The sequence below is a fragment of the Chanodichthys erythropterus genome, chromosome 16 (genome assembly GCF_024489055.1).
Source record: "Chanodichthys erythropterus isolate Z2021 chromosome 16, ASM2448905v1, whole genome shotgun sequence".
In the NCBI taxonomy this organism is placed as follows: Eukaryota; Metazoa; Chordata; class Actinopteri; order Cypriniformes; family Xenocyprididae; genus Chanodichthys; species Chanodichthys erythropterus.
In genome coordinates, this window is record NC_090236.1 from 18,474,268 (window position 1) to 18,498,629 (window position 24,362).

The following is a 24,362-nucleotide window of genomic DNA, read 5'->3' on the forward strand; positions in this document are numbered from 1 at the left end:
AATGACCCAACATCACAAAATTTAGCAATGCTGTTGTTTTCCTGCTCAAAATTGTGATTTCATATAGGATTAAGGAACTGATATCCATGAAGGAACTGGCTTTTGTTAAAGTAATATTACAAAATAAAACAGGATGGAAAGTGATAGAAAGAGACAGATAGATAGATAGATAGATAGATAGATAGATAGATAGATAGATAGATAGATAGATAGATAGATAGATAGATAGATAGATAGATAGCCTTATTCTACATTCTTAATCCTACCCAATAATACCTAAATTTAACAACTTACTTACTATTAATAAGTAGTAAATTATGAGTTTATTGAGGGAAAAGTCGTAGTTAATAGTGAATACATGTTCTCTTATACTAAAGTGTTACCATAGATAGATAGATAGATAGATAGACTGATTGATTGAGAACATGTTTTTTAAAAACATTTCAGTTACAGAAAGGAAAAAAAGAAACATATGGAATTGTGAAGTTCTGGAAAGTTCTGCCATTGTGACATGACTTTCTTCTGTGGAAACCTGTATGACTTTCTTTCAGACTTTTTCTTTTTGAAAAGTGTTTAAACTGTTTTTGATTATAGTGAATGTATTAGGGATCAAAAATTAATTAAGAATTATCATTATTATCATAGTTTACCCCAGAAATTAAGACATGATGGGGACATGAACATGTACTGCATAACGAGAATGATATGTTTTAGTGTGTTAACCCAATGTCTACAGGAACTAGAGCACATCTCAGATGATTCGATCAGAGCTCCACGCATCTGAATTAGACACACAGGACAGTGAGACTATTGCTATTTAGATAATTTCTTTAGTTTGTGCAGTGCTGAAAGCAGTGAATGCAAAATCTAAATGTTTTGATTAAATAAATATCTTGGCGTACCTTTAATGATCAATGACACGTCATTCACAAAGTATTTTTTTTCTTTCTTATTTGATCAAACAGGTGGTGATGCACAGACAATATTCTGGTCCCAACAAACAGTAAGTGGCTGTGCACAGTATGCAAACAGATACATTCCACCAAGCCATTAAGCATTGGAACATAAATAACAGTTTGTACAGAACGATGAGTATCAGGCTGTTATTAGCACAAATGCAAAACATCAAACGTCTTTGGCAGTGATTCATATTTTGGGCACTGTCAATAGCGGTCTGCTCAAATCCTTAGCCTCGCCGGCCGTGCGGACGCGCAGGTATCCCAGCAGAGACATCGCGTGCTGACAATACTCCTCCACCTGTCTGATCTGCTGGTAGTTCAGCACAGTTCTCCAGGCGCTGGCCGCTTGTGTCGCGTTCCTGGAGGATACGATGAATGGTTTGGTGGAGGCGTTTGGTCCTGTTGTCATATTCATAGCAAAGATCTCAATTTCGTGATTGGCTGAAAGATTAACAAAGCGATAAACATTCCGAACAGTTTTTATGGGGTTCTCCACCAAGTCCTCGTAGCGTACCGTCATGTATTTGCCTTTGAACCAGTTGGGAGGGTGAAGAGCAGTTTTCAGAGTTCTAGACATCTGTTCACAGATCACCTCCATGGCTCCAATGGAGTGGTAGTCTGAGCCGTCTTTTTTGTTCATTTTGTGGTTGGGGTCCACAAATGGCACACGACGAAGCTTTGGGTCTCTGCTGCGTACGACTTGCAAATTCTCCCGAATGAGTCCATGTCTAGATTTAATCCTGGAGTTGGCTACCGCCCTGGGGTCTCGAACCAGGTGGATCACTTTCAGATTCAGAGAGGGGTCCTCCATTAGAGGAGCCAGAATGTTAACGTCCAAAATGCGAACTCCCTTTATCACTATCGTGTTGTATTTTAAACACTCTTCCTCCAGCATCTGAAGGCTCTGTGGAGGGCACTTTCTACAGACCTTTTCATCCACCATTCCCACCACATCTTTCCTGTAAGACGAGCAGAAGGGGTAGGAGCAGATGACCTTATTTATGGCAGCCCCAAACAGTCCAAGAGAGGTTATGTTCTTCCCCCCGGGACTGTTGTACAACTGAAAAACTGAGAAATCACACCTGTAAAGAGAGCTCAGCATGTCCCTGGCTGCTCCTTGGAGGGACACAGCGTCCCCCGGGTACAGCTTCTGCCAAATATGCCACATAGGCTCATACAAGAAAAAAACATCTGGGTTTTGGTTGAAGAGCTCCCCGAAAAAAGACGAGCCGGACCTCCAAGTGGTCAACACGTACACCAGCTGCCTTTTCTTGACCTGCGGGGCTTTGTAAAGGTAACGGATGTCTGATCTGCTTTGGAAGTTCACTCCCTGCACTGGCTGGTTGCATTGCTGAGGCTCTTTGGTCCATTTGTAATTAGCCAGGTTCAGCATGGTCAGAGCCACCAGCAGAAAATAGGCCAGAAACATGATTATCTTCTTCCGCCGTAGCACTTTCATCACAATTCCAGGGTTGGCTATTATTTTGGTATGACTTCTTGTGCAAGACTTGTGTTTCCTTCCAAAGCCAGCATTCTTCTCCCATGGTGGTGTGAATTTTAGAGGGTAGGGTTTGTTTTTCATTTATGACACAGAAGAACCAGTAATGTCCCAAATAGAGCTGCAGTGTATCACATGCAGCAGTGATGGCATAGAAGAAAGCGTGACATATGTCCCAAGTCCATGAAATCGATTATCGATTAGGTAATGCGTGGGAGAGGAGGGGATGCCCGACGCTCCAAAACACCAGACGAAACGAAAACAAACCGCACCGCAATGCGCAGCGTTTCATTTGGATACCATACAACGGTTCGTATTATTTAACGGCTCATAAAGCGAACTCAAGCACATTTCGTTTTGCTTACCGATGAAAAGCTACGGGGACTCATCTCGATAACATTTTTCGTCCGGGCCACCGGCTGGGGTAAAATGGCGATATAGATGCATGCGAGATCATTTGAGCTCAAAGGAAAGAGAACCCTGTAAGCACAAAGTTCCTTTGAAACACACGGAATCAAAAGAAAGGCATCTCCCAATGTGGTACCCAGCCTCTGCTCTGTTGTCCGGGCGTACGCTATAACCGATTGGTGCTGCACGAATTAAATGGCAAAAAAACGGAACAAAAGTTCCACCTCCTTTAAACGCTGAATGGTGGAATCTTGGCGTTTACTAATGACGCTATTGGTTCGTGTCTACGTCTGTCAAATCTCAGTGGTCACAAGCCTACAAAGCAACATTATGCTCTAAATATCACGAAGTTTAACATTTGGAGAGTTCGCAACGGTCAATAACATCTTAAATTATGTATAAATATTGAGTCTCTTTATAAAATATACGCATTTTAAGACTTTAACGTTACCTTAAACTGTACACTCAGAAAAAAAATATGTTTAAAATTGTACTTTTGGGGGTAGGCTACAACGGCTGGGGCAGTAACCTTAAAAGGAAATCTTACCTTTGTACCCCTAAAAGCTGCATTTTAGTACGTAAGAGTAGCAATATTTTAAGACAGGCTACTACTATGAACCATTTAGGGTACTGCCTCAGTGATGTTGCATACCCCTAAAAGTAAAACTTTTTTTCTGAGTGTATGGATGCTGTGTTCTGTAAGAAGATCTGCCTTGAAAATAAAAGCATGCAGAAATTTTTCCTCAAATATTTTTTGTGCAGGGTATTTGGCTACATTTTTAATTATTTACGCATTTGATGTATATTATATTATACATTCGATAACTGATGTATAATAATATAGAATGCTACCTTATGGTTCTAATTACAGTTTTTATAAAGCATTATCAAAGCCTTTATTTATTATTTGGCTGGGCTGGAAGAGGGTCTTGGTGGGGGTTTCCTTGGTTTGTAAAGGTTGGAAACCGAGTATTAAAACAAGAATTCTTTGGGATTAAAATCAGGAAAGTAGATTTTTTCTGTTATATAACTCAAGAACAATGACATAGGGATAGTTAATTCACGACAAACACACTAAACAGTGCCTGTTCTGGTAGCTATTCTTTGTAATTGGCGCCACCTGCTGTTTGTTTCTCTCTTTCGTTCACTGTGCTCACCACTTTTAGCCTTTTATATATAGGCTATTCACAGGTTTACACAAAACATAATGAATTATTGGTGATGAATAAAATAAGGTTAATGATGTTATTCACTCTCTCACTCTCTCAAATGTTTTTGAAGGGAGATTAGGATAATACAGTACACAGGCCATTGCAGCAGCGCATTAGGCTGGAGTCTTGCCATATTGTGAAGCACGTTATTGCTTAAACCCAAAAAAGTTGCATTGTGTGGGAATGGTGGTGCACAGAAGGGTTAAATACTGGTCTAGGTGCTGCAGGCTTGTTTCCATCTCTTTCTTTCTCGCTTATTCTTTAAGACATCTCTCATGACACTGAGCACATCAGTAGGTGTCCATTCGCCATGATCAGTGTGTGATCTTTATGTGATTTCCAGATCTGTGGATTGTGGTCTGTTATTTTAGTTGTGTAGTACTGCATTAGAAGAAAGCCATGGCGCTCATCACAAGAGGACTCCGCAGGCTATTTTTTTGGACCAAAAGAGGAAATGGCACAATTATAGGTGAGGTTGTGGCTGTTTTGCTTTGTAATTAATTTTTATTAACAGTATGATGGAACCGTATGATAGATCATGTTTTTATTATTATTATTATTTGATATATTATGTAATTCTATTTTCCCCTCATTGCTACATCTACTGAACTCTGTTAAAGTCCCTTTTCAAATCCTTTTAATTTGTGTATCACATGGTATTAGAGTTATACTGTAATTTGATATGATGCTGTTACTGGCAAGGGAAATTGTCTGTCATACAGGTCTGCTTGTTGATAGATTGTTGAGTGCATCCATAGCTCAGGGCAATACAGATCTGTTTTACTTTTTGGAACTTACATGTACATGTAATTAACATGTAATTATTAATAATAATAATAATAATAATAATAACAATACTACTACTACTACTATTGATAATAATAACTATTGTTGTTGTTATTGCTATTATTACTCTATTTACAGTGTAACATCATCATGCAGTTAATGTGACTTAAGAAGAAAACATACTTCGGTTATTATTATCATCATCATCATCATCATCATCATATGTTTTGTCCTAATTACCTACACTTTTCTTGCCAGTGGCAGCATAAACTATAGTTTGAACTATCTTCAATTTTATGTTTGTGCTATGGGCACTTGTGGCCTAATGGTTAGAGAGTCGGACTTGTAACCCAGAGGTCACAGGTTAGATTTTCAGTACCAGTAGGAAATTTAGGTGGGGAGATTGAATAAACAGCACTCTCTTCCACTCTCATTATCCACAACTGAGCCCCCAATCGCTTCCCAGGCGCCACAGGAAAAATGGCTGCCCACTGCTCCGGGTGTGTGTTCACAGTGTGTGTGTGTTCAATACTCACTGCTTTGTGTGTGCACTTGGATGGGTGAGCACAAATTCCGAGTATGGGACACAATAAACAGTAAGTTGCTAAGTTTCATTGATATGGGAAAAATAGACTGTTTTGCAAATGATGGGATGCTTTAACTGTAAGGTTAAAAATATGCCATTATTATTATTATTAGTAATAGTAGTAGTAGTAGTAGGTCTGGTAGTAGTAGTAATATAAAACATTGACCTCTGTTTTCACAGACAAGGCTTAACCCTAGTCTCTGTCTAAAACGCATGCTTGCTGTTTTTAACTAAAAGCAAATTGCTCTGACATATCTTAAAATTTTTGTGTTGTGTTCAGTTTAGTGTTTTCTCGCCACTTGTCCCCTGTTACCATCATGATTAGTTCATAAATGTCAGCTGTGTTCTATTAATTATCCTCAGTTGTGTTTGCTATTTAAGTTCCTCCTGTCCCTGTGTCTCAATCAGCTCCCTAGTTCAGTAGTCAGGGCACTGACCAGGGAGTCAGCCATTTTAAGGGCTGTCTCAATCGCAGAATCCTTCCAGGGCACTGAAACGTTCGCTCCCTGAAAAGTCCCACAATGCACCGTGAAAACCAGGGAGCATCGATGCTCACTATGCTCCCTTAACGGAAGTTCTGAAGCGTGAAACTTGAATCACGTGAGCCAACTCACTACACATAACGATACGCGATAGATGTTTTTAAAAATACAAACTGTTATTTTATTATATTTCAGCATAAACATACATCGCTCGACAGGTAATGAACATAATCTAGCTAACATTTATAATTTATTCACGGCTGAAATGTTGCACGTATATGTAACAAGCAAATAATTAACCATAATGTACTTTAAATAACATTACAAGTAATGTCAGAAAATATCAGCTCTGTTGTTGTTCATAAATACCAGTGGTGATGTTGTACAATGAGGACATTGTCACGTCGCCGGAAATAGTCATAAGTGTCCCAATGTGTAGTGAACCAGCATCTTTTACTGTCCTTACCAGTGCCCGAATTCGTGTACACAATATACTGATTCACGAGCTCGGGAGCTAGGGAACTGATTGAGACACACCCTATGTCTCTGTGCGATCTCAGTCAATGTTAAGTGTGTGTTGCGCCTGCCTGTTTGCCTTTGCTGCAATTTCAAGGATAATTTTTATTAAAACTTGTTGTTGGATCTTTAATCCTTTTTCTTCGTCTGTTTGCCTGCAACCACACATGACAGAAGAACGGGCCTCCCATAATAGATGAATGGGGAAAGTTCATCACCGAGGTTAATGAGAGCCACGATTTCTTGGATTACTCAAGGGAGTTTTTCCGGCTTGCCATTGCAAGCTCCCTCGATGACGAGACCCTGAGGACCTTGTTCCAGATTGGGGCAACATTCAACCACCCCATCGACCTTCCAGACACCACAGGACTCGACTGGAGGGAAACCTTAATTCGGGTGTCTGGGGAGTGTCGCATCCCAGTCCAAAACTAAGCCAGACCCAAAGCAAGTTCCACCACTGACGACCACTAGGGAGTCACTTGAGCCCCCGCAGAGACGGAGGAGTTATTTGCGGCAATGAGTGAGCCAGTGCCTAAGAAAGGGAGGACAGCACCCAACAAACCGCCGGAGGAGGAACTCCCCGGAGAATCTGACCAGGAGTGTGAGCCAGTGACATCAGCAGCCAAGGGAACGAAGACGGAGGACTGGCTGATGGACTTCAACAGGGACTTGTTGATTCCCTCCCTATCCCACCTGGTATCAGAATGTTTTATTATGAGAACTGTTGGGACTTGAATCAGTCTGTCTGTTCAGATTTACCGCTGCTTAATGACAGCACTAAGGATACTCTGAGCTTTGATTTATCTGTCTGTTCAGATTTACTGCTGTTTAAAGACAGCATGGAGGATTTTATCAACTGGGAATTACTTTTTTTTTTTTACTGACCTGTATTGACTGTGTGTTCCTGACTGTGGCCTTCTCAAATCTCTATGCCACCTCAATACTCAGCCAGTCCTCCAGCTCCATTGCTACCGGTGGTTTGCAGCCCTGCAACATCTCCGTGGAAGCCCCGTTTTGACATTGAGTGCAGGTCACGCAAACACCAGCAGCGCCTGCGAATGTGGATTCTACGGCTTCGCCTCCAGCCTCTGATCCTTTCACTACACCTCAGCCCATTGACCTGTCAGCTCTGTCTTGGCTCCTCCCATCTTCGGCTCCACCAGAGACCCTCGGACTTGTGGCTCAGCCAGGTTCCCTCATCCTGCCAGCTCCCCATTGGTCAGTCGTCCCACCTCATCCGCCACGGACTTGAGGGCAGTCCGTTGCACTGCGTCCCTCCACCCCTACAGCTGCAGCTGTTTTCTCCTTCCCTTCTGTCCTCTGTCACACCAGCTTCGCCCCAGCCCATGTCACTTGTTGACACGACTGCGCTTTGGTCTCCACTGCCAGCAGCTCCTCTCAGTACAATTGGTCTTCCGTCTGCACCTTTGAGTCCTCCAGCTCCATCTCCCACGGTCGTCCCCCAGCTGTTGTCAGCCACTACGCCACCTTGGCTTCTCCCTCCCTCGACTCCACCGTAGGCTATTGGCTCTGGGGAGCTCTGGGTCTGTGCCCTCCACCATCACCGCCGGGGTCATCCTTGTCTGTTTCCAAAACCTCCTCCACTGCTCCCTCCTACTTCCAGTTATGGCGCACCTTTTCAGTGGGGCTATACTGTCACAGTTGTGTTCAGTTTAGTGTTTTTATGGACTTTCAGTTTGTTTTCATTTGTCACATGTTCCTTTGTTCAGTTTCCCGCCACTCGTCTGTCTCCCCGGTTACCATCATGATTAGTTCATAAATGTCAGCTGTGTTCTATTAATTATGCTCAGTTGTGTTTGCTATTTAAGTTCCTCCTGTTCACTATGTCTCTGTCCGATCTTTGGCAATGTTAAGTGTGTGTTGCACACTTTTTTTTTCAAAGCATGTTTATAAAAGCTACTTAAATGTCCTAATTGAACTATTGAAAACCTATAATCCTGGCTTAATCTAAACCCTGTCTGTGAATCCAGGCCTAATAATAACAATATATTTATTTATATTGTCTACTATATATTGTTGTTATGTTTTAATCTAATAACTATAGCATCCAAGAATCATTTGCAAAATACCCAGTTTGTTCCATCTTAATACTCTGTTGAAAACAAATATAAGGTATACAGTATGAGGTGTCCTTGTTACAGTGTAATTTAAATACATTTAAATACTTGTACTTACTGCAGGGTTAGGATTAGGGCTTGGTTTGGGGTTAGTTGCATGTAATTATGCATAATTTACAATTAACTACATGTAACAAGGCCACAAATAAAGTGTTACCGAAAACTAGTTTAAACAGTGGTTGTAAAACTCTTGTTTGAGGTGACTCATGACTCGTTATTTTATGTTTGTTGGCATCAACAGACACCTTGTTGGCTCAGTAAGGGAGCATACAGGTAACCTCCATAACATGCACTGTCCACTAAAGTAAGATTATATTATACTAGAGGAATTATGGTTGGTATACTTAACCTATGTCCTGCTGCAAGGGCCTTAGAGATGTGGTAACTGATCCTCTTTTCAGAGCAATCAATAATGCAGGTTGCAACCCAGAGGCCGATGAGTCTCTTAAAGGAGTGATCTCAGTATTAGGTATCAGTGAAACATTCTTGGGCCTCGATACGGCTGCTTTTCTACCCATTTGTTCATCCAAAATATATATATATATATATATTTTTTTTAAACTTTTTTTAACTAAGGAAAGTATCTGCATTGCTTCTTTATTATGGATTGCTCAAAGATCTTTTAGTGCATGGCAACTGTTACCTGGATCCCTTAAAAACAGGAAGTGAGTAACTTTGTAAGTGATAAGCTGATAATGTGTTGTTTTCTAAGAGTTTCAGCCTTAATAAGAATACAGGTATTAAGACGATGACTTTTTATTTCCTGGAATGATTCTTGTGGTTGTTTTTCTAAATTTGCATTAGTTTTTATTCCTCCTATTGTCCATGCTAACGTGTATGATCCATCATTCTGTTATATCATCTGTTTGCATTTAAAATCATTAACCACTTGATATTGTGAAGAATGTTTTCATTTTAACAACATTTGGTTGTTTATATTAGGCGTCTTTAACTACTACTTCAATAAAATTATTGTTATTTACATTGTATTTATGATGTTCAGGTTGTATTGCAAAACACTTTTGTAGTTAGAGACTAGGTAGGGACAGGTTTGGTGGTATAGGGTGGGTTAAGGGAAGGCTCAATAGTGTAATTATAGATGTAATTACAGCTGTAAATACATACAGATATATTTTTTATATATATGTACAATGTAAAATACGTATTTACACAATAAGTGCATTTAGAGTATGTTTGTATTGGTTCTATCGTGAAATTAAGTTTTACAATGGATTCTTTACATTGTCTTACCACGAGCAAAGGCTCATGCTTAAAACATGAAGGTCTGCTGTCAAACATCTGTCAGCTGAGGTTTCCTGTTCCGCCTCCAGTGAGTTCAGCAGCACAGAAGAGACACTCCTGTGGTAGAATATTACTTTTCAGCACATTCTTCTATTTTATGGGTGGTGATTCCCTCTTTCCCATCATCAGGTCAGCTTATAAGATCTAATTACAAGGCTATCATGAGTGTTTCTCCTGTATCATGCTGTACTTTCATTCTGCTCTTGTATCTAGTTGATCTAGTTATAGGACCAATTAAATGGCTTATTTTATCATTTATATCTTTTATCAATGAGGTCTTCTAGATTATGTGTTTATGGTTTTGTTTGTGTGATGGCATCAAGCTTGTTATATGAGCTTTGATAACAAAACCAATGAAATGTGAAGCTGTTTTGTTAGGTCACAAAGTTATTTGGGTATAAAGTATAAAGTATACTCACATGTCACAGTTAGAATTAGTGCAAGAAATAAATGTCATGACAGCCTCAGCTGACACAGCAGTGGGTTGGGCGTTAAACGTTAACTCCGGATCTGTGTTAGTACGAAGCCCTCGCCTTTAGACATTCCAGGCCAAAGGCATTACAAGCCAAAGGTCTCTTACCATACCACTATCTCTATGAGCTCAACATATGCTGTATGAGAGGACAGACGTCACTGCAGTGGATTCGATCGGAATAGCTGCGTCTTTTCGTGAGTCGGGGAACTTTTTAGAAGAAAGGTAGCGTTTTCACAATGGCAGCATTCAAGCTTTGATTTTACTCTTATCTCATCAAAGCATGCTGATTTTTTTTTTTTTTTGTGTGTTCGATAGCTTTCATTTTCTGATTATTCAACTAATATTTCTGTTATTTATGATAGAATACTGTTAATTCAGTGAGTTTGTGCTTGTAACTTGGGTGACATGAAACACTGCTGGGATGTTGACATGTCCTGCGGTGTGACATGCTACACTAGCATGGTGCTAATTTGTTTATAGTTGTTTTTTTTTTTCCTGCAACATTTTATGGTCTCATATTATTTGAAAGGCTACATTGAATATTTGTACTTTTAAAATTCATTTATCACAACACAGCACCATTTAAAATAAACTAGTGACGACAAAGAGTGATTAAAAATGGTGAAGCTAAAAATGTTTAAGCTGACCTTAAAAAAAAAAAAAAAGATTTTGTTTTATTATTTTTTTAAAGAAATTAATACCATTATTAAGCATGGATGCATTAATATCATCAAAAGTAACAGTAAAGACATTTATGCTAATTATTCAATTGTTCATTTAAACAAAGAATCCTGAAGAAATGTGTCTGGGTTTCCACAAAAATATTAAGCAGCACAACAGTTTTCAACTTTAATAATAATAAGACATGTTTCTTGAGCAGCGAATCATCATATTAGAATGATTTCTGAAAGGATCATGTGACATGGAAGACTGGAGTACTGATTGTGAAAATTCAGCTTTACAATCACATGAATAAATTAAATTTATTACTTATTACTTACATATCAAAATAGAAAAGTGCAAATTTAAATTGTAATAGCATTGTAATAACAGTTTTTACTGCACACTGTAAGAAAAGTCATTTTACAGAAAAAAAAAAGGCAATTGTGGTTGAGCAGATAATTATGTAAAAATACAGTTAAAATGTAAACATATTTGCAGAATAACCTGTAAATTTTACCATTTAAAACAACTGAAATTGACAAGGTTTTTACCTTTATACTGTCCAGCATAATAAAACTGGTTATAAAGAGAAAGCCACATGATGAATCAAAGTTCATCACAATAGCTTTTCCACAAGGTGAGGTAAATAAGAATGCATTGAAGGTGTATTACTGTATTTTACTGTACAATTACATGAAATGTAAGGTTAGATATATTACAGTTTTTAAGGGAACTTACTGTTAACCTATCAACATCATTCTTTACAGTGGATCAAATAAATGCATCTTTGTTGAGCATAATGAATTTTATTCCAAAACAAAAAATAATAAACAAAAATAATAAACAATAAAAATTCTCACCATCCTCAAACTCTTGAAAGGTACTGCAAGTCAGCTATACCCATTTATAACTGCATTTTGTGAAGTATTTTTACCAGTTGAGTTAATTGCGGATTTGCTTATCATAGAGATACAGCGTTGGGCAAACATGGTATATAGAGCACAAACTCTCTGTGTGGACCTATTTTTCCAGGTCTTTTGCATGGTGAGAACTGCTGTGAGGAGAGCAGCATGGAGAACAACGTCACACAGATCTCCCGAGAAGATTTGGAGGAACTGAGAGAGGCTTTCAACAAAATCGGTCAGTAAAACTACATGAATATCACTGTAGGTTTAGTAAATTATTCATTGGATCATGTTAAATGTGCTTGAATCATCTGACATGGTGCTTGTGAGGTGACAAACATTATCAATGAGTACATAAATGTGTTTTGACGGCTGATCATCGTATCACATGGTTCTACATACATAATTTATCATTTTTTATAAAATCCTGAAGTATGGTGTCAAAGATTTTCTGCAATGAAGAATTAAACTAGTATAAAATCTATTACTAAAACTGTTTTTCATTCTAGATATTGATAACAGTGGCTATGTAAGCGATTTTGAACTTCAAGAGCTATTTCGAGAAGCCAGCTTTCACCTTCCGGGATACAAGGTACGGGAGATTGTGGAGAAGTTCATTGCTGGTGATACCAACAAAGATGAGAAGATCAGTTTTGAAGAGTTTGTTGTGGTAAGCCTTACTATGAGTTTTTGTCTTATCTTGAAGTGTTAATGGGTTGTTAATGGTCAAAGTATGTGTCAGCTGCTCATGTCTCTGTCGCACTTTGAAAGTTCAGATCTCACTAAATTCTTCAGATATACCAAGAGCTAAGAAGTAAGGAAGTGAGAGAAACTTTCCGCAAGTCCATCTCCAGGCGGGATGGGATTCGTTCATTTGGAGGAACATCAAAAATCTCAAGTGAAGGAACGCAGCATTCTTACTCAGGTGGTGACATATACATCCCCTACACTCTTAAAAATAAAGGTTCCAAAACAAAGGATGTATTTGCAGCGATGCCACAGAATAACCATTTTGAGTTCACCAAAGAAGTTCTTAAAAGAACCATTTTTTTTTCTTAGTGTGGAGAAAATTTTAAAAATCTAAAGAACCTAGAAACTTTTTTCACTAGAAAGGCTCTTCATGGAACCATCAACGACAATAAAGAACCTTTATTTTTAAAAATGTTGATAAAATTGAAATGTTTCTTAGTTTCATTCTTAACTCTTTCTCCGCCTGCATCGAAACATCAATAATCGCACAGTTGTATACCTCTTTGTGGGTTCGACGTTTCATTTGATATCATTAGGCAGTTTGATTTCTATGCTGTTGAATGTTTAATGATTACATTAGCTTACTTGTGTGTAAGCAATGCTTCTATCAGCTCCTTCTGGGCTGCGTTTAATTCCACTTTTAGACATACACTCGCAAACTTCTCTAATCACTTCCCTCATCCCCTCCAACATTTTGAAGTGCGTTCAACTTCGTCAAGTGGGTGAGGGAAGTTTGTTTGGATAGACCCTCAACCCCTCGATTTTGGTGCGAGGGAGTGAGTCTACTCAGTATGTACACTTCAGGCAGATCCATAGACAACAATGCAACACGACTGTGACGTCACGGTGGATTGTGCTTAATTTACCCCACACAACTCTAGTGTATGAAGTTGAAGTTATTTTAAGTTCCTTTAACTGCATAATACTTGTAGCTACCTTAAGCTGACTGTTTTTTACATAGTTATAGTTGACTGTATTGTTATCATTTTAGTTTGTGCAATTTTTGTAATTTTCTCTAATAGCCCAAGCATACACACAGGCCTATAGAATGGTGCATAATAAAACTGTAAATAATAAATATGTTCTATTGCTGATTCAAGATAAAGGGCTTAAGGCTGTGGTATACTTCAAACAAAGTTCTTTTTCGTTCTTCGAAGTTCGAAATGCGTGACCAGCGATATACTGTAAACGAACATCTGACGCCGCCCACACTGCTGAGAGCGACGGTTAGATGAATATGTAATATGTGCCGTACACTTTCTTCTCAGTAACAAAATAAACACAACAAGAATGAGAAAATGGCAAGCATTTATTATAGAAAGCATAAGAAAAGCGTCTTATCGTAACAGTATGGGAATGTTTAGCACGAGCTCTGCAAATTAGCACTCCAGTCACGTCACGTCTTCGTATAGCACTTTATTCAATAGATTGCTTAAAATCAAGCAGCTTTACAGTATCAAACATGAAAAACAGTGTTAGTGCCTCATTCTTTTTCAAACACAACTTCATTTTGTACTATAAAGTGGCTAGTGTGTTCATGTTTTCACCCACGGAGATCTTACCTCAGCGAATTCAACAGATGAAATGAGCCAGAGACGCGTCCCAGGCGAGTGAAGGCGGAGCCTCAGCACACACCTCCTGTTACGTTATCGTCACTGACCAATGGTAGTACGAAGCTGGAGCAAACTTTTCTTGAACGTTCGCTTTGGCAAGCCGTTTCGAACTTACAAGAAGAACACAAAACGACCTTCGTTTTTGCCTGTTTTTGTTCGAAATGGCATCACATCAGTTCGTTCTTCGATTTCGTTTGACGTATACCGGGGCCTTTAAGGCCAGAACACACCAAGCCGACGCCAACGAAATAGTGGCAACGAAAGCAGACTGCTGGGTTGGCTCACGTCAGCAGCGTCTGTGTCCAAAGTTGGCCTGACACACCATACCAACGCTAAACAGCCAACGGCCAAGTAGCACATCCGTTCTGCACCTGCGCAAGATGAAATGCTTTTCCGTACCAGCAGGTGGCAGTAGCTGAACAGCTGAACATCAGTTCAGATGGCCCGACGAACCGACGAGCTCAGACGGCGATTCAACATTTCGAATCGGCCAAAAAAAAAAAGCAGACGGGACCAACTTCAGCCGACAGTGCAGAACACACTGAGAAAACTTAGTCGGCTGACGAACAAAAACTGCCCGACGGCCGACCGTCGGCTTGGTGTGTTCCTGCCTTTAGGGTGTTCCATTTAAACATATTGCAAGGGGTCCGCCAGTAGTGGGCACTAAAGCAATGTAAGCAATGACATCTATCCAAGTGAACAAGACGTAGGGAAGTAAGCGAGGGAAGGGCATAAAACATTGGACTTAAACGCAGTCATTGTTTATGCAGATCTTATTCTTAGTTTGTTTTTAGATCTGGAGATGCTGTACTATTTCAGAATATGCATAAATACGCCTTATAACAGTGAATACAGGGATTTTAGGAAAAACTCAGTGGCGAGAAACTGTTGTCAAAAATGACAGAAAATCTTGTCCATGGCGGGGAAACAGTTAATGCTTTGTTTTGTTTTTTTGTTTTTTCCAAAACAACAACAACAAAAAAAGGCTTATCGTCATTCATCAAGATGTAATAACTTGATTTGCCTTATTTTGGGTTGATATCATAAATCTCCTGCCCACCTCCATTCTGCCATGTAATGCCCCCTTTTCACCATCCAATGAATTCCTGATAAATTAATCAAGTCCGGCTTCATCAATATTTTCTTATTGAATATCCTTTTTCTCTTGGAAACACATAAAAATCAAGCCTCTGAGCAGTTCCTGCTGTGCATGAGCCCTGCTTTAGGAGAGTCAAACTATATTTGAACAGTTTGGAGTGACATTTGTAAATTAATGATCCCTGACACAAGTGGACCAAATGTAATTTTGCTAATGTTTTGTTTTTATAAATGGTTCTCAGATGAAGAAAAAGTGGCCTTTGTCAACTGGATCAATAAGTCCTTGGCAAAAGATCCTGACTGCAAACATCTGATCCCAATGGATCCGGAAACTGACAGTTTATTCAAATCCGTAAAAGATGGAATTTTGCTGTGGTAATATAAGAATAACTGGTTTACTGTGTAATGTTTTTGTTTTGTTTGTTTGCGGTTCATTACACTGCTATTAATTATTCATCACATTTACTGATAAATAAGAGTTCATGTTTAACAACCTCTTGGTCATTTCTTTGCAGCAAAATGATCAACCTCTCACAGCCAGACACCATTGATGAGCGGGTGATCAACACAAAGAAATCCACTCCATTTACAATGACTGTAAGTGCGCTCACTTTTGAAACCCAACAAAGAGGTGACATCAGAATAAAGATCTTTGGAAACCTCACCTAATGAGTGATTCTCAACCCCCTCCTAAAAAAAAAAAGAAGAAAAAAAAAGCATTTTTTCAAACAAAAATTTACATTTAATGGCACAATGTGATTAATTCTGACAAATGTATTTTAGGGACCTGAAAATGCAAACTTTTGAAAACAGGTCTCAAAATGCACGTTTTTTAAAACAATACTATTATCGTCTCTATGTAAACTGTAAAAAAGCGAATTTGTGAAAACAGTGATGTCATGCGCATGCATAGGGTACCTCAGGGATGATGTGTTTTTGTAGGCCAGCCTGGAAGTTAGCGGTGCACGGGTTCCCTCAATTGAAAGCCTATGCATTTTTCCCATAGACTTTTGGAAAATCGCAGAAAATAAGCTCTGCGTTTAACAAAGGGTTATGACACTTACACGTTTTGTCTATCAAGATAATCTTTACAAGTTAACACAACATTTATAGATTTTGAAGCCTAAATAAAGTCGTCAGATATAAAAGGCTAACAGTAGGCTATAAACGGACTACAGCACACCATGGTCGCGGATCAACGTTGTCACCACCAAGCGTCCTCAAACTATATTTAAAAGACAATTATATTTAAAAACATGCTAGCTGATTATGATCTGCGCTGTGTATGAATACTTATCCACTTTTTCATGAGAAATGCTGTCCAAATGTCCTGTTTGTCATGATGACGTCTAAAGTCCCCGCCAAAGGAAGTAGTCCATTTTAGCACTTTGTTAGCAACCGCAGTAAAGGTTTAAAAAAATCACAAGTGGGTTATAACTGGTGTGTTTTATGTCATAGATCAAAACGTGAACATATTTAGAGGCTTTGTTAACCACAGACCTTATCTCAGGCGATTTAGCAAAAACCCATTCAAGAAACCCATAGACTTTACGGTGTTGGAACCGGAAGCCCTAAAATGCTAACTCGCTTCCGGGTTTTGCCTACAAAAATGCGTCATCCCTGAGGTACTCTATTACGAGTTCTATTGGTGCATAGTGTTTTTTCACAAAGTGTCATCGCCAACTACTGGCCTGGCATTAATAATACAGCCTTTTGGTCATTTTCATGGATCCGTGTGAACAGGGATCATTTTGACTATGGTGTCATCTGTACCCAAAAGAAAAAAAATTGAGTACATTGTTGTGTAAACGTGCCCTTAGTCATTGCCATTATTTTCAATGCATTAACTAATGAACTAATGCTAACAAACATTAACTAATGCTACATTAACTAAGATTAGCTAACGTTAACTAATGCTAACAAATGGAACATTATTGTATAAAGTGCTACCATCTTTTATTTATTCAGAATATACAGATTTAACTATTATTATAGTCTAATATTACTTTTTATTTTGGGTCATATATATCATGGACATGTTCTTGGCAAGTTTTGTGAGATTCACTCCAATGCACTTTATCTTTATGATCTTTAAGAATGATAGCTATATACATAATGATAATGACTATATTAGCAATCCACCTCACCACATGATAACATTATGTTTATTATAAGCATGTGCTGAAGATATGTCGTCTGCTTGAGCTCTTTAATTAAAGTGGATTATGATTGGCTATCCATGTTTTTAGTGATTTCAATAATTTTGTTCCTTTGTGTCGTTATTTTTATAGTTGTACCCTCCTATTCTCATTGAAGTACAGTGATTATAATAATTTTATAGTTATAGTTCGGCATTGGTGTGAAAGGCCTTTAGAATATTTATTATGTGTATAGATGTGTGGATTAAAGACAGATATTTTGACAACAAATAAAGTTCAATTCATTTCTTTACTGCCCTCTTTACTATTACAGGAGAATTTGATGTTGGCACTTAACTCTGCTTCAGCTATTGGCTGCACAGTAGTCAACATCGATGCACAGGATATGAAAGCAGGGACCCCGCACCTAGTGCTTGGCCTCCTCTGGCAAATCATAAAAATCGGCCTCTTCGCTGACATTGAGATCTCACGCAATGAAGGTCATTACTCTGCTGTAGTAGTCTAAATTGATTTTTGGTAATCTTGATGCCATCCAATGTGGTTACTAATTGCTGCCATAAAGAAATAAAAGCATGCATGTACGTGAGTGACTGATTTACGTCTCTTAAGAGGTTTCAATGACATGTGTCTGTGTATTTATGTGTGTGTAGCTCTAATTGCATTGCTCGATGAGTCAGAAGAGTTGGACCACCTGATGTCAATGTCCCCCGAGGACCTTTTGCTGCGATGGGTCAACTATCACCTCAAAGCTGCTGGCTGGCAACAAATCAGAAACTTCAGTGATGATATCAAGGTAGTTTATGCTTCATCAAAGAAGTCATCATCATTCATTCATCGTTCAGTCATTAATGATCATTCACATCACTCCATTAGAACTAGGCTTTGGACTGAAGTTTACCATACAGCTTTTTTTTCCCCCCCTGACCAAAATATATTTCAAATACACTACCATTCAAAAGTTTTGGGTCATTGAGATTTTCATTTATTTATTTTATTAATTTAATTTAATTTATTTAATTATTTTTTTAAAGAAATTAATACTTTTATTCAGAAAGGGTGCGTTAAATTGATCAAACGTTACAGTAAAGTACGGAGCCCCTAAAGGGACATGGTGGTGGTGGGGGGGTGAGATGGGAGGAATGATTATGCATTTTGCATTCCCCCAAGAAATTCTGCATTCGCTCCCAAAACTTTTGTGACACTATGGGCCCTATAATACACCCGGCGCAATGCGACGCAAGGCGCAGCGCAAGTGTGTTTGCTAGTTTGCGTCCGGCGCCGTTCGCGTTTTCCCGTTCAGCGCCACGTCCTTAAATTAGTAAATGCATTTGCGCCAGTTAGTGCGCCCATGGGCGTGCTGGTCTAAATAAGAGGTGTGTTCAGGCGCATTGCCGGCGCATTGCTATTTTAAGGAGCTGGAAATAGACTGCGCCATAGACCAACTCAAACCTGGTCTAAAGTCTAAAGTCAATGGCGCAATATTTTTTTGTTAGAGCGCGTTGGAAGAAACTGCGCCTCTGGGCGCGTCCACAGTGCGCGTTGACTTTGCTTATTACACACAGGGATGCGCATCACACAAATATGCCAAATATTAAAAACAAAAGGATTACAGTGTAAAAGAATATTATTGTGTAGGCTACATAAATATAAAAATGTAATGATGAATAGTCATTGTGTGTATTAGAATTAGGATACCTATTTTCAATTCAGCCTATTACTACTTATAACGGACACAATCACTGCTAATTCATCCCACGCCTTCTTCACCTCGGGAAGCTTTGGTGGATTCCTGCTTGTCCCGTAGATGATCTGCTCACGCGCTTTAACTTCGCGCACGAGCAGATCGGTTTCTTCGCTTGAAAAGCGCTCAGCTTTTCCGCCGACAAATTCCGCCATGTAAATAGCAATCCGCCATGGCGCGAGCGCATCTCGCTCTTAAAGGGAATGGGAGATGACACTCTGATTGGTTTATTGAACGTTACGCCCATTACTCATTAAAAGAATAGGGACAACCCATTTCAAAAATGCGCCCGGCGCACGGACCGTTTTTCCGTCGTTAAAATAGCAAAAGTGGATTTGGACACGCCCTGAGTGCACCTGCGCCGTGCGCTTCACACTTTGCGTTTAGATCGTTAAAATAGGGCCCAAAGGCTCTTGGGGGAACGCAAAACATTTTGCAAGCGTAGCAAAATTTCTCGGGAAAATGCAAACATTTTCCCAGCAAATGCAAAGTTTCTCAGGGAAATCCAAAACATTTTGCAAGAGAACGCAAAGTTTTTTAGGGAAATGCAAAACATTTTGCCAGCGAATGCAAAGTTTCTCTGGGAACGCAAACATTTTGCGAGAGAACACAAAGTTTCTCTGGGAAATGCAAAACATTTTGCGAGCAAATGCAAAGTTTCTCAGGGACACAAAACATTTTGCGAGAGAATGCAAAGTTTCTCTGAGAAACAAAACATTTTGTGAGCGAATGTAAAGTTTCTCTGGGAACGCAAAACATTTTGCGAGAGAATGCAACGTTTCTCCGGAAACGCAAAACATTTTGCGAGCGAATTCAAAGTTTCTCGGGAAAACAAACATTCTACACAAAAACGCAAAAGCACTGACAAAGCTTTTTTTTTTTTTTTTAATGAGCAGCAAATCAACATATCAGAATGATTTCTGAAGTAAGCTGAATACTGGAGTAATGATGCTGAAAATTCAGCTTTGATCACACAAATAACATTTTAAAATGCATTCAAATAGAAAACAGCTGTAATAATAATATTAACGTTTTACTGTATTTTTGAGCAAATAAATGCAGCTTAGTAAGCATAAGAGACTAAACTTTTAAACAGTATATGATAAATATACATTATAAAGGAGTGTAGATTAAGGAAGTATATTTATTGAAATTTAAAGTATATTTCGTTTAAAACAGTTTAAAAGTTTAAAAGTGCCAAAATTTATTACAAAATGCAATTATATAGTCATAGTTAAGGGATATATATATATATATATATATATATATATATATATATATACACATATGCAAAATTTCTCAGGAAAACGCAAACATTTTGTGAGCAAAAGCAAAGCTTCTCAGGGGAATGCAAACATTTTGCAAGATATATATATATATATATATATATTTTTTTTTTTTTTTTTTTGTCAGTTGTTGTATATTATGAAATACTACATAGGTTATGCTGAGTAAATTAATGACAGACTTTGATAAAAACCTATAAAGGGTTTTTGGCCAGGCCTTTGGTTTGGTTTGACATAAAATCCTTTGAGCTGTTATTTGCATGTTAGTTGATATTGACTTATATAATGCTCTCAGGACTCCAAGGCATATTTCCACCTGCTTGGTCAGATCTCACCTAAAGGAGACGGGGATGATGAGATGAGGATTGACATTGACATGTCTGGTCTGAATGTAAGTCAGTCTGAATGTTTCATCAACAGCCTTTGCCTTTTCACTGAGGAAGTCAACATGCTGATTTATTTCCTGTGTCAGAGTGTTCCACCACTTTATGACACAATTTAGTGCAGATAAGAAAAAGGGTAACATTTCGATACCCAACACTGACTGCTGTCACAACAAAGTTAAGGGAAATATGAGAACAAAAGACAACCAAGAAGGGACATCAGACATACAGCAAAAATACTAAATTTGGAATGAATACCAAAAATATAAAAATAAAAATGGATAAATAAAAAAATATTTCAATGATGAACACTGAATGGAAGTGCAAAACTTTTACACTGAATGGAAAGCCAGTACAATAATATACAGTATTTTGTATTATTGTACTGGCTTTCCATGTGAACACTGTCTATTTGTCAAGCCAAATAAAGTATCTTAGAATACTGAATAAGGTGTAAAATGTAGTGTTTGTACAGTTACGTCCTCATATTGTCCTATCATTGTGGCACAGCACAGAACAGCCATTAATCTTATTTTGGCAGATGTCTTCTAGATAATCTTCTGCTTTAGAGCATAGTTTCAGATCTTTCAGATTTAAGCATAGTTATTCAGATTGAATAACTCTCCCCTTTAGGAGCGTGATGATGAAATGCGAGCTGAGCTGATGCTGAGGCAGGCAGATCGCCTGGATTGCAGACAGTTTGTCACTCCCCGGGATGTGTTGGCAGGAAACCATAAGCTCAACATGGCCTTTGTGGCCAATCTTTTCAACATGTACCCGGCCTTGAACAGACCCACCAGCAATGGCATTGATTATGCAATTGAGGGTGAGTTGCATTATTTTATGTGAATGTGCCAAACACGTACTGAAAGAAAGGTGTTATGTATGCAGTTTGGGACCCTTTAGAATATCAGAGAGGATTTTGACTGCCTGTGATAAATGATGCTGCATTACCTTATGAGCTCACATCCTGTCTGAAATACCAACCAGAAAAACAAGAAAGATACTCACACAGCAGGATCCATGAAAGTATTCATAATACATTGTTAATGACTTACAACCGTTGATTGTTTGAAAGAAATCTATCATATTTTAATCTTTATTTTGTGATTTATCTGACTGTCATAATGGTAGGGTTATCGTCACCACCAACTTGAAGTATTTTCTGAAAACAAGATTTAAAATAAGGAAAAATACTTCTAAAGCATCTTAGTTGATGTTCATTTCAACATTTACTAGTACATTTAAAAAATAATAATAATAATTTAATTGACCTGAGCATTGTTAGTTATTGTGAGTTAATACTTTAACTAACATTAACTAATGAAGCCTTATTGTAAGGTGTTGCCAATATGTTTTAAATGCAGTTTTCCATAAAATACAAAATGGGTTGTTTCTTAGGATATTTCTGAGCTCTATTTATTTGTGTGTAGGAAATGGTTGTTTTATAGAGCCTGATAACAAATAGGAAACATCAAGTCATTTTAGATAATAGGTAAAGTTTCAAGATACTCCGTTGCATTTCATCCAATGCATACTTGAAAGACATGCAGTACATACTGTTCTTTTCAAGACCATGACCATTTGCTTTTTGAGTTACTTCAAGCATCTGCAGTGTTTTCAGTGAGCAGCAGGGGGCGCCTGTGGCTTACTTCACACATACAGTAATGCATGTGTACAGTATGTGTGTTAGAGGATCACATGTGACATCAGTAATTGGGAGTGATTGGGTTTATCTCACTGTCTGTTTATCTCTCTTCTGTCCTCTTAATCTGATTGTTCTGTTTTCTTTTCCATTCCATCTCTTTAAATACAGTATGTCATCAGCCATACAGATGCATACATTTGCCAGAACCCGCTTAACTGCCTTGTTCCCATTTACATTGCAAAGGGAGATAAATGATTATTTTACCATCATGCTCTTGGCTGCATTCATAACAATAATAATTCAGTCTGCAGCCTGATGTTATTGTTAATTAGGGTAAAGGTCTATTGTGCAAACTAAGAGAATATGTAGCTCAGGATTATGCAAACATTATGTAACAGACTATCATCATGATTCTGGTGCACTTTAATAATTTGTATTTAAAGGGCTTTATTAAAAATGTATTTACCAGGAGCATATCATGGAAAACAGGATTTCCGCTGTACAAATATAGGCATACATAATATTCACAATACAAAGCTTCCTCCCTAGCCAACTTATGTAATTTATGAAAACTTAACTGCAATAAAGCTTAGGAAATAGTTTTGATTATGACATCACAATCATGAACATATGACCACCCACATTTATATATTAATGTCAATCTATTAACCTATTCAGTATACAGTAAATTGATCCATGATATACAGCAGTGTAAGTTACAGGTACACAGACATATAGAAGTCCTAAAGGGACAGCAGCAAAAATAGCCAGTTTAATTCTCAGAGGGTGGACAGTTTTTTGGGGTGGATTTATAATGTGAGGTCATTATCAACATGGACATCCAACTAAAATAGTATTCAAAAAATAGTCCATAATGATCCTCAAAATAAACGGCAGACATAACACAGTGGTGTGACTTTGACTAATAAATGATGCCTCTCTCTTTTGACAGGGGAAACAAGAGAGGACAGGACATTCAGAAACTGGATGAACTCTCTGGGGGTTTCTCCGCATGTCAATCACTTGTACAGGTAACACAGCCATTTGTTTAGCTTACAGTAATGCCATAGTTTTCTACGGTGACAGTGGAAGTATCAGGACTGATTCTGAAATCAAAAGCTAAAAACAATATGAAACATAATGAATCATTACACAGCAAAATTTCCAGAGTTAAATCAATTCTACTTAGAGTCCATTTGGTCCCTCTCTAAATAGTGTTAAAATAACACTGAAGCAGAGTTAAAGTTACTGAGATAATTAAGCAATTAATTAAGTGATGATTGAGCAATAATGATAAACACCTGCTGTTAACAAGCAGAATCAGTGAAGAAAAGAGAAACAAGAACTACAACTGACTTCAGTCATAGCCTTAGATGAAATCAACTGAAGATACAAATCGTTAAATCTCTGTAGATCTGATTAAAGAACTCCAGAAACAACATTACCAGCTTCACATTTGACTAACCTGATTGACTTTATTTTCAAAAATCTACAGAATTAAGAATAAACAGAGGTTTATTGGTAAAGAAAAGAAAAGAAAAGAAAAGAAAAGAAAAGAAAAGAAAAGAAAAGAAAAGAAAAGAAAAGAAAAGAAAGGAAAATTACGGCACCATGAAGAATATCAGCATTTGCTTAAGTTGGGCTCTTGACCCTTGACTTTCTATGTTAGATTTTTCTCTGCAACAATGCGTATGCTGTTGTTGAGGTCAGTGCCTTACAGTGAGCAGATGTTAGCTGCTTTTATATGATGATATA

At 38.1% G+C, this 24,362-nt stretch overlaps 2 protein-coding genes across 4 annotated transcripts in view; one reads left to right on the plus strand and one right to left on the minus strand.

Moving 5' to 3' along the window:
* Positions 1 to 333: 333 nt before the first annotated feature.
* On the minus strand, positions 334 to 3,041 carry chst2a (carbohydrate (N-acetylglucosamine-6-O) sulfotransferase 2a). Its single transcript, XM_067363128.1, has one exon. It carries the CDS (start codon positions 2,539 to 2,541, stop codon positions 1,147 to 1,149), a length of 1,395 nt encoding a protein of 464 aa, XP_067219229.1. The 5' UTR covers positions 2,542 to 3,041; the 3' UTR covers positions 334 to 1,146.
* Positions 3,042 to 4,460: 1,419 nt separating this feature from the next.
* Positions 4,461 to 24,362, plus strand: part of pls1 (plastin 1 (I isoform)) — a 24,877-nt gene continuing 4,975 nt past the window's right edge. The window contains exons 1-11 of one of the 3 annotated variants that reach the window (XM_067362258.1): positions 4,461 to 4,545; positions 12,057 to 12,164; positions 12,439 to 12,599; positions 12,725 to 12,854; positions 15,633 to 15,765; positions 15,906 to 15,987; positions 17,863 to 18,028; positions 18,200 to 18,342; positions 20,872 to 20,967; positions 21,593 to 21,785; positions 23,560 to 23,638. In XM_067362258.1, the coding sequence (XP_067218359.1) occupies positions 4,476 to 4,545; positions 12,057 to 12,164; positions 12,439 to 12,599; positions 12,725 to 12,854; positions 15,633 to 15,765; positions 15,906 to 15,987; positions 17,863 to 18,028; positions 18,200 to 18,342; positions 20,872 to 20,967; positions 21,593 to 21,785; positions 23,560 to 23,638 (1,361 nt within the window). In that variant the 5' untranslated portion in view covers positions 4,461 to 4,475. Of the gene's footprint in view, positions 4,546 to 10,383; positions 10,584 to 12,056; positions 12,165 to 12,438; positions 12,600 to 12,724; positions 12,855 to 15,632; positions 15,766 to 15,905; positions 15,988 to 17,862; positions 18,029 to 18,199; positions 18,343 to 20,871; positions 20,968 to 21,592; positions 21,786 to 23,559; positions 23,639 to 24,362 lie in introns of those variants that run through there. The other 2 variants (XM_067362260.1, XM_067362261.1) reach the window with 2 other exon arrangements.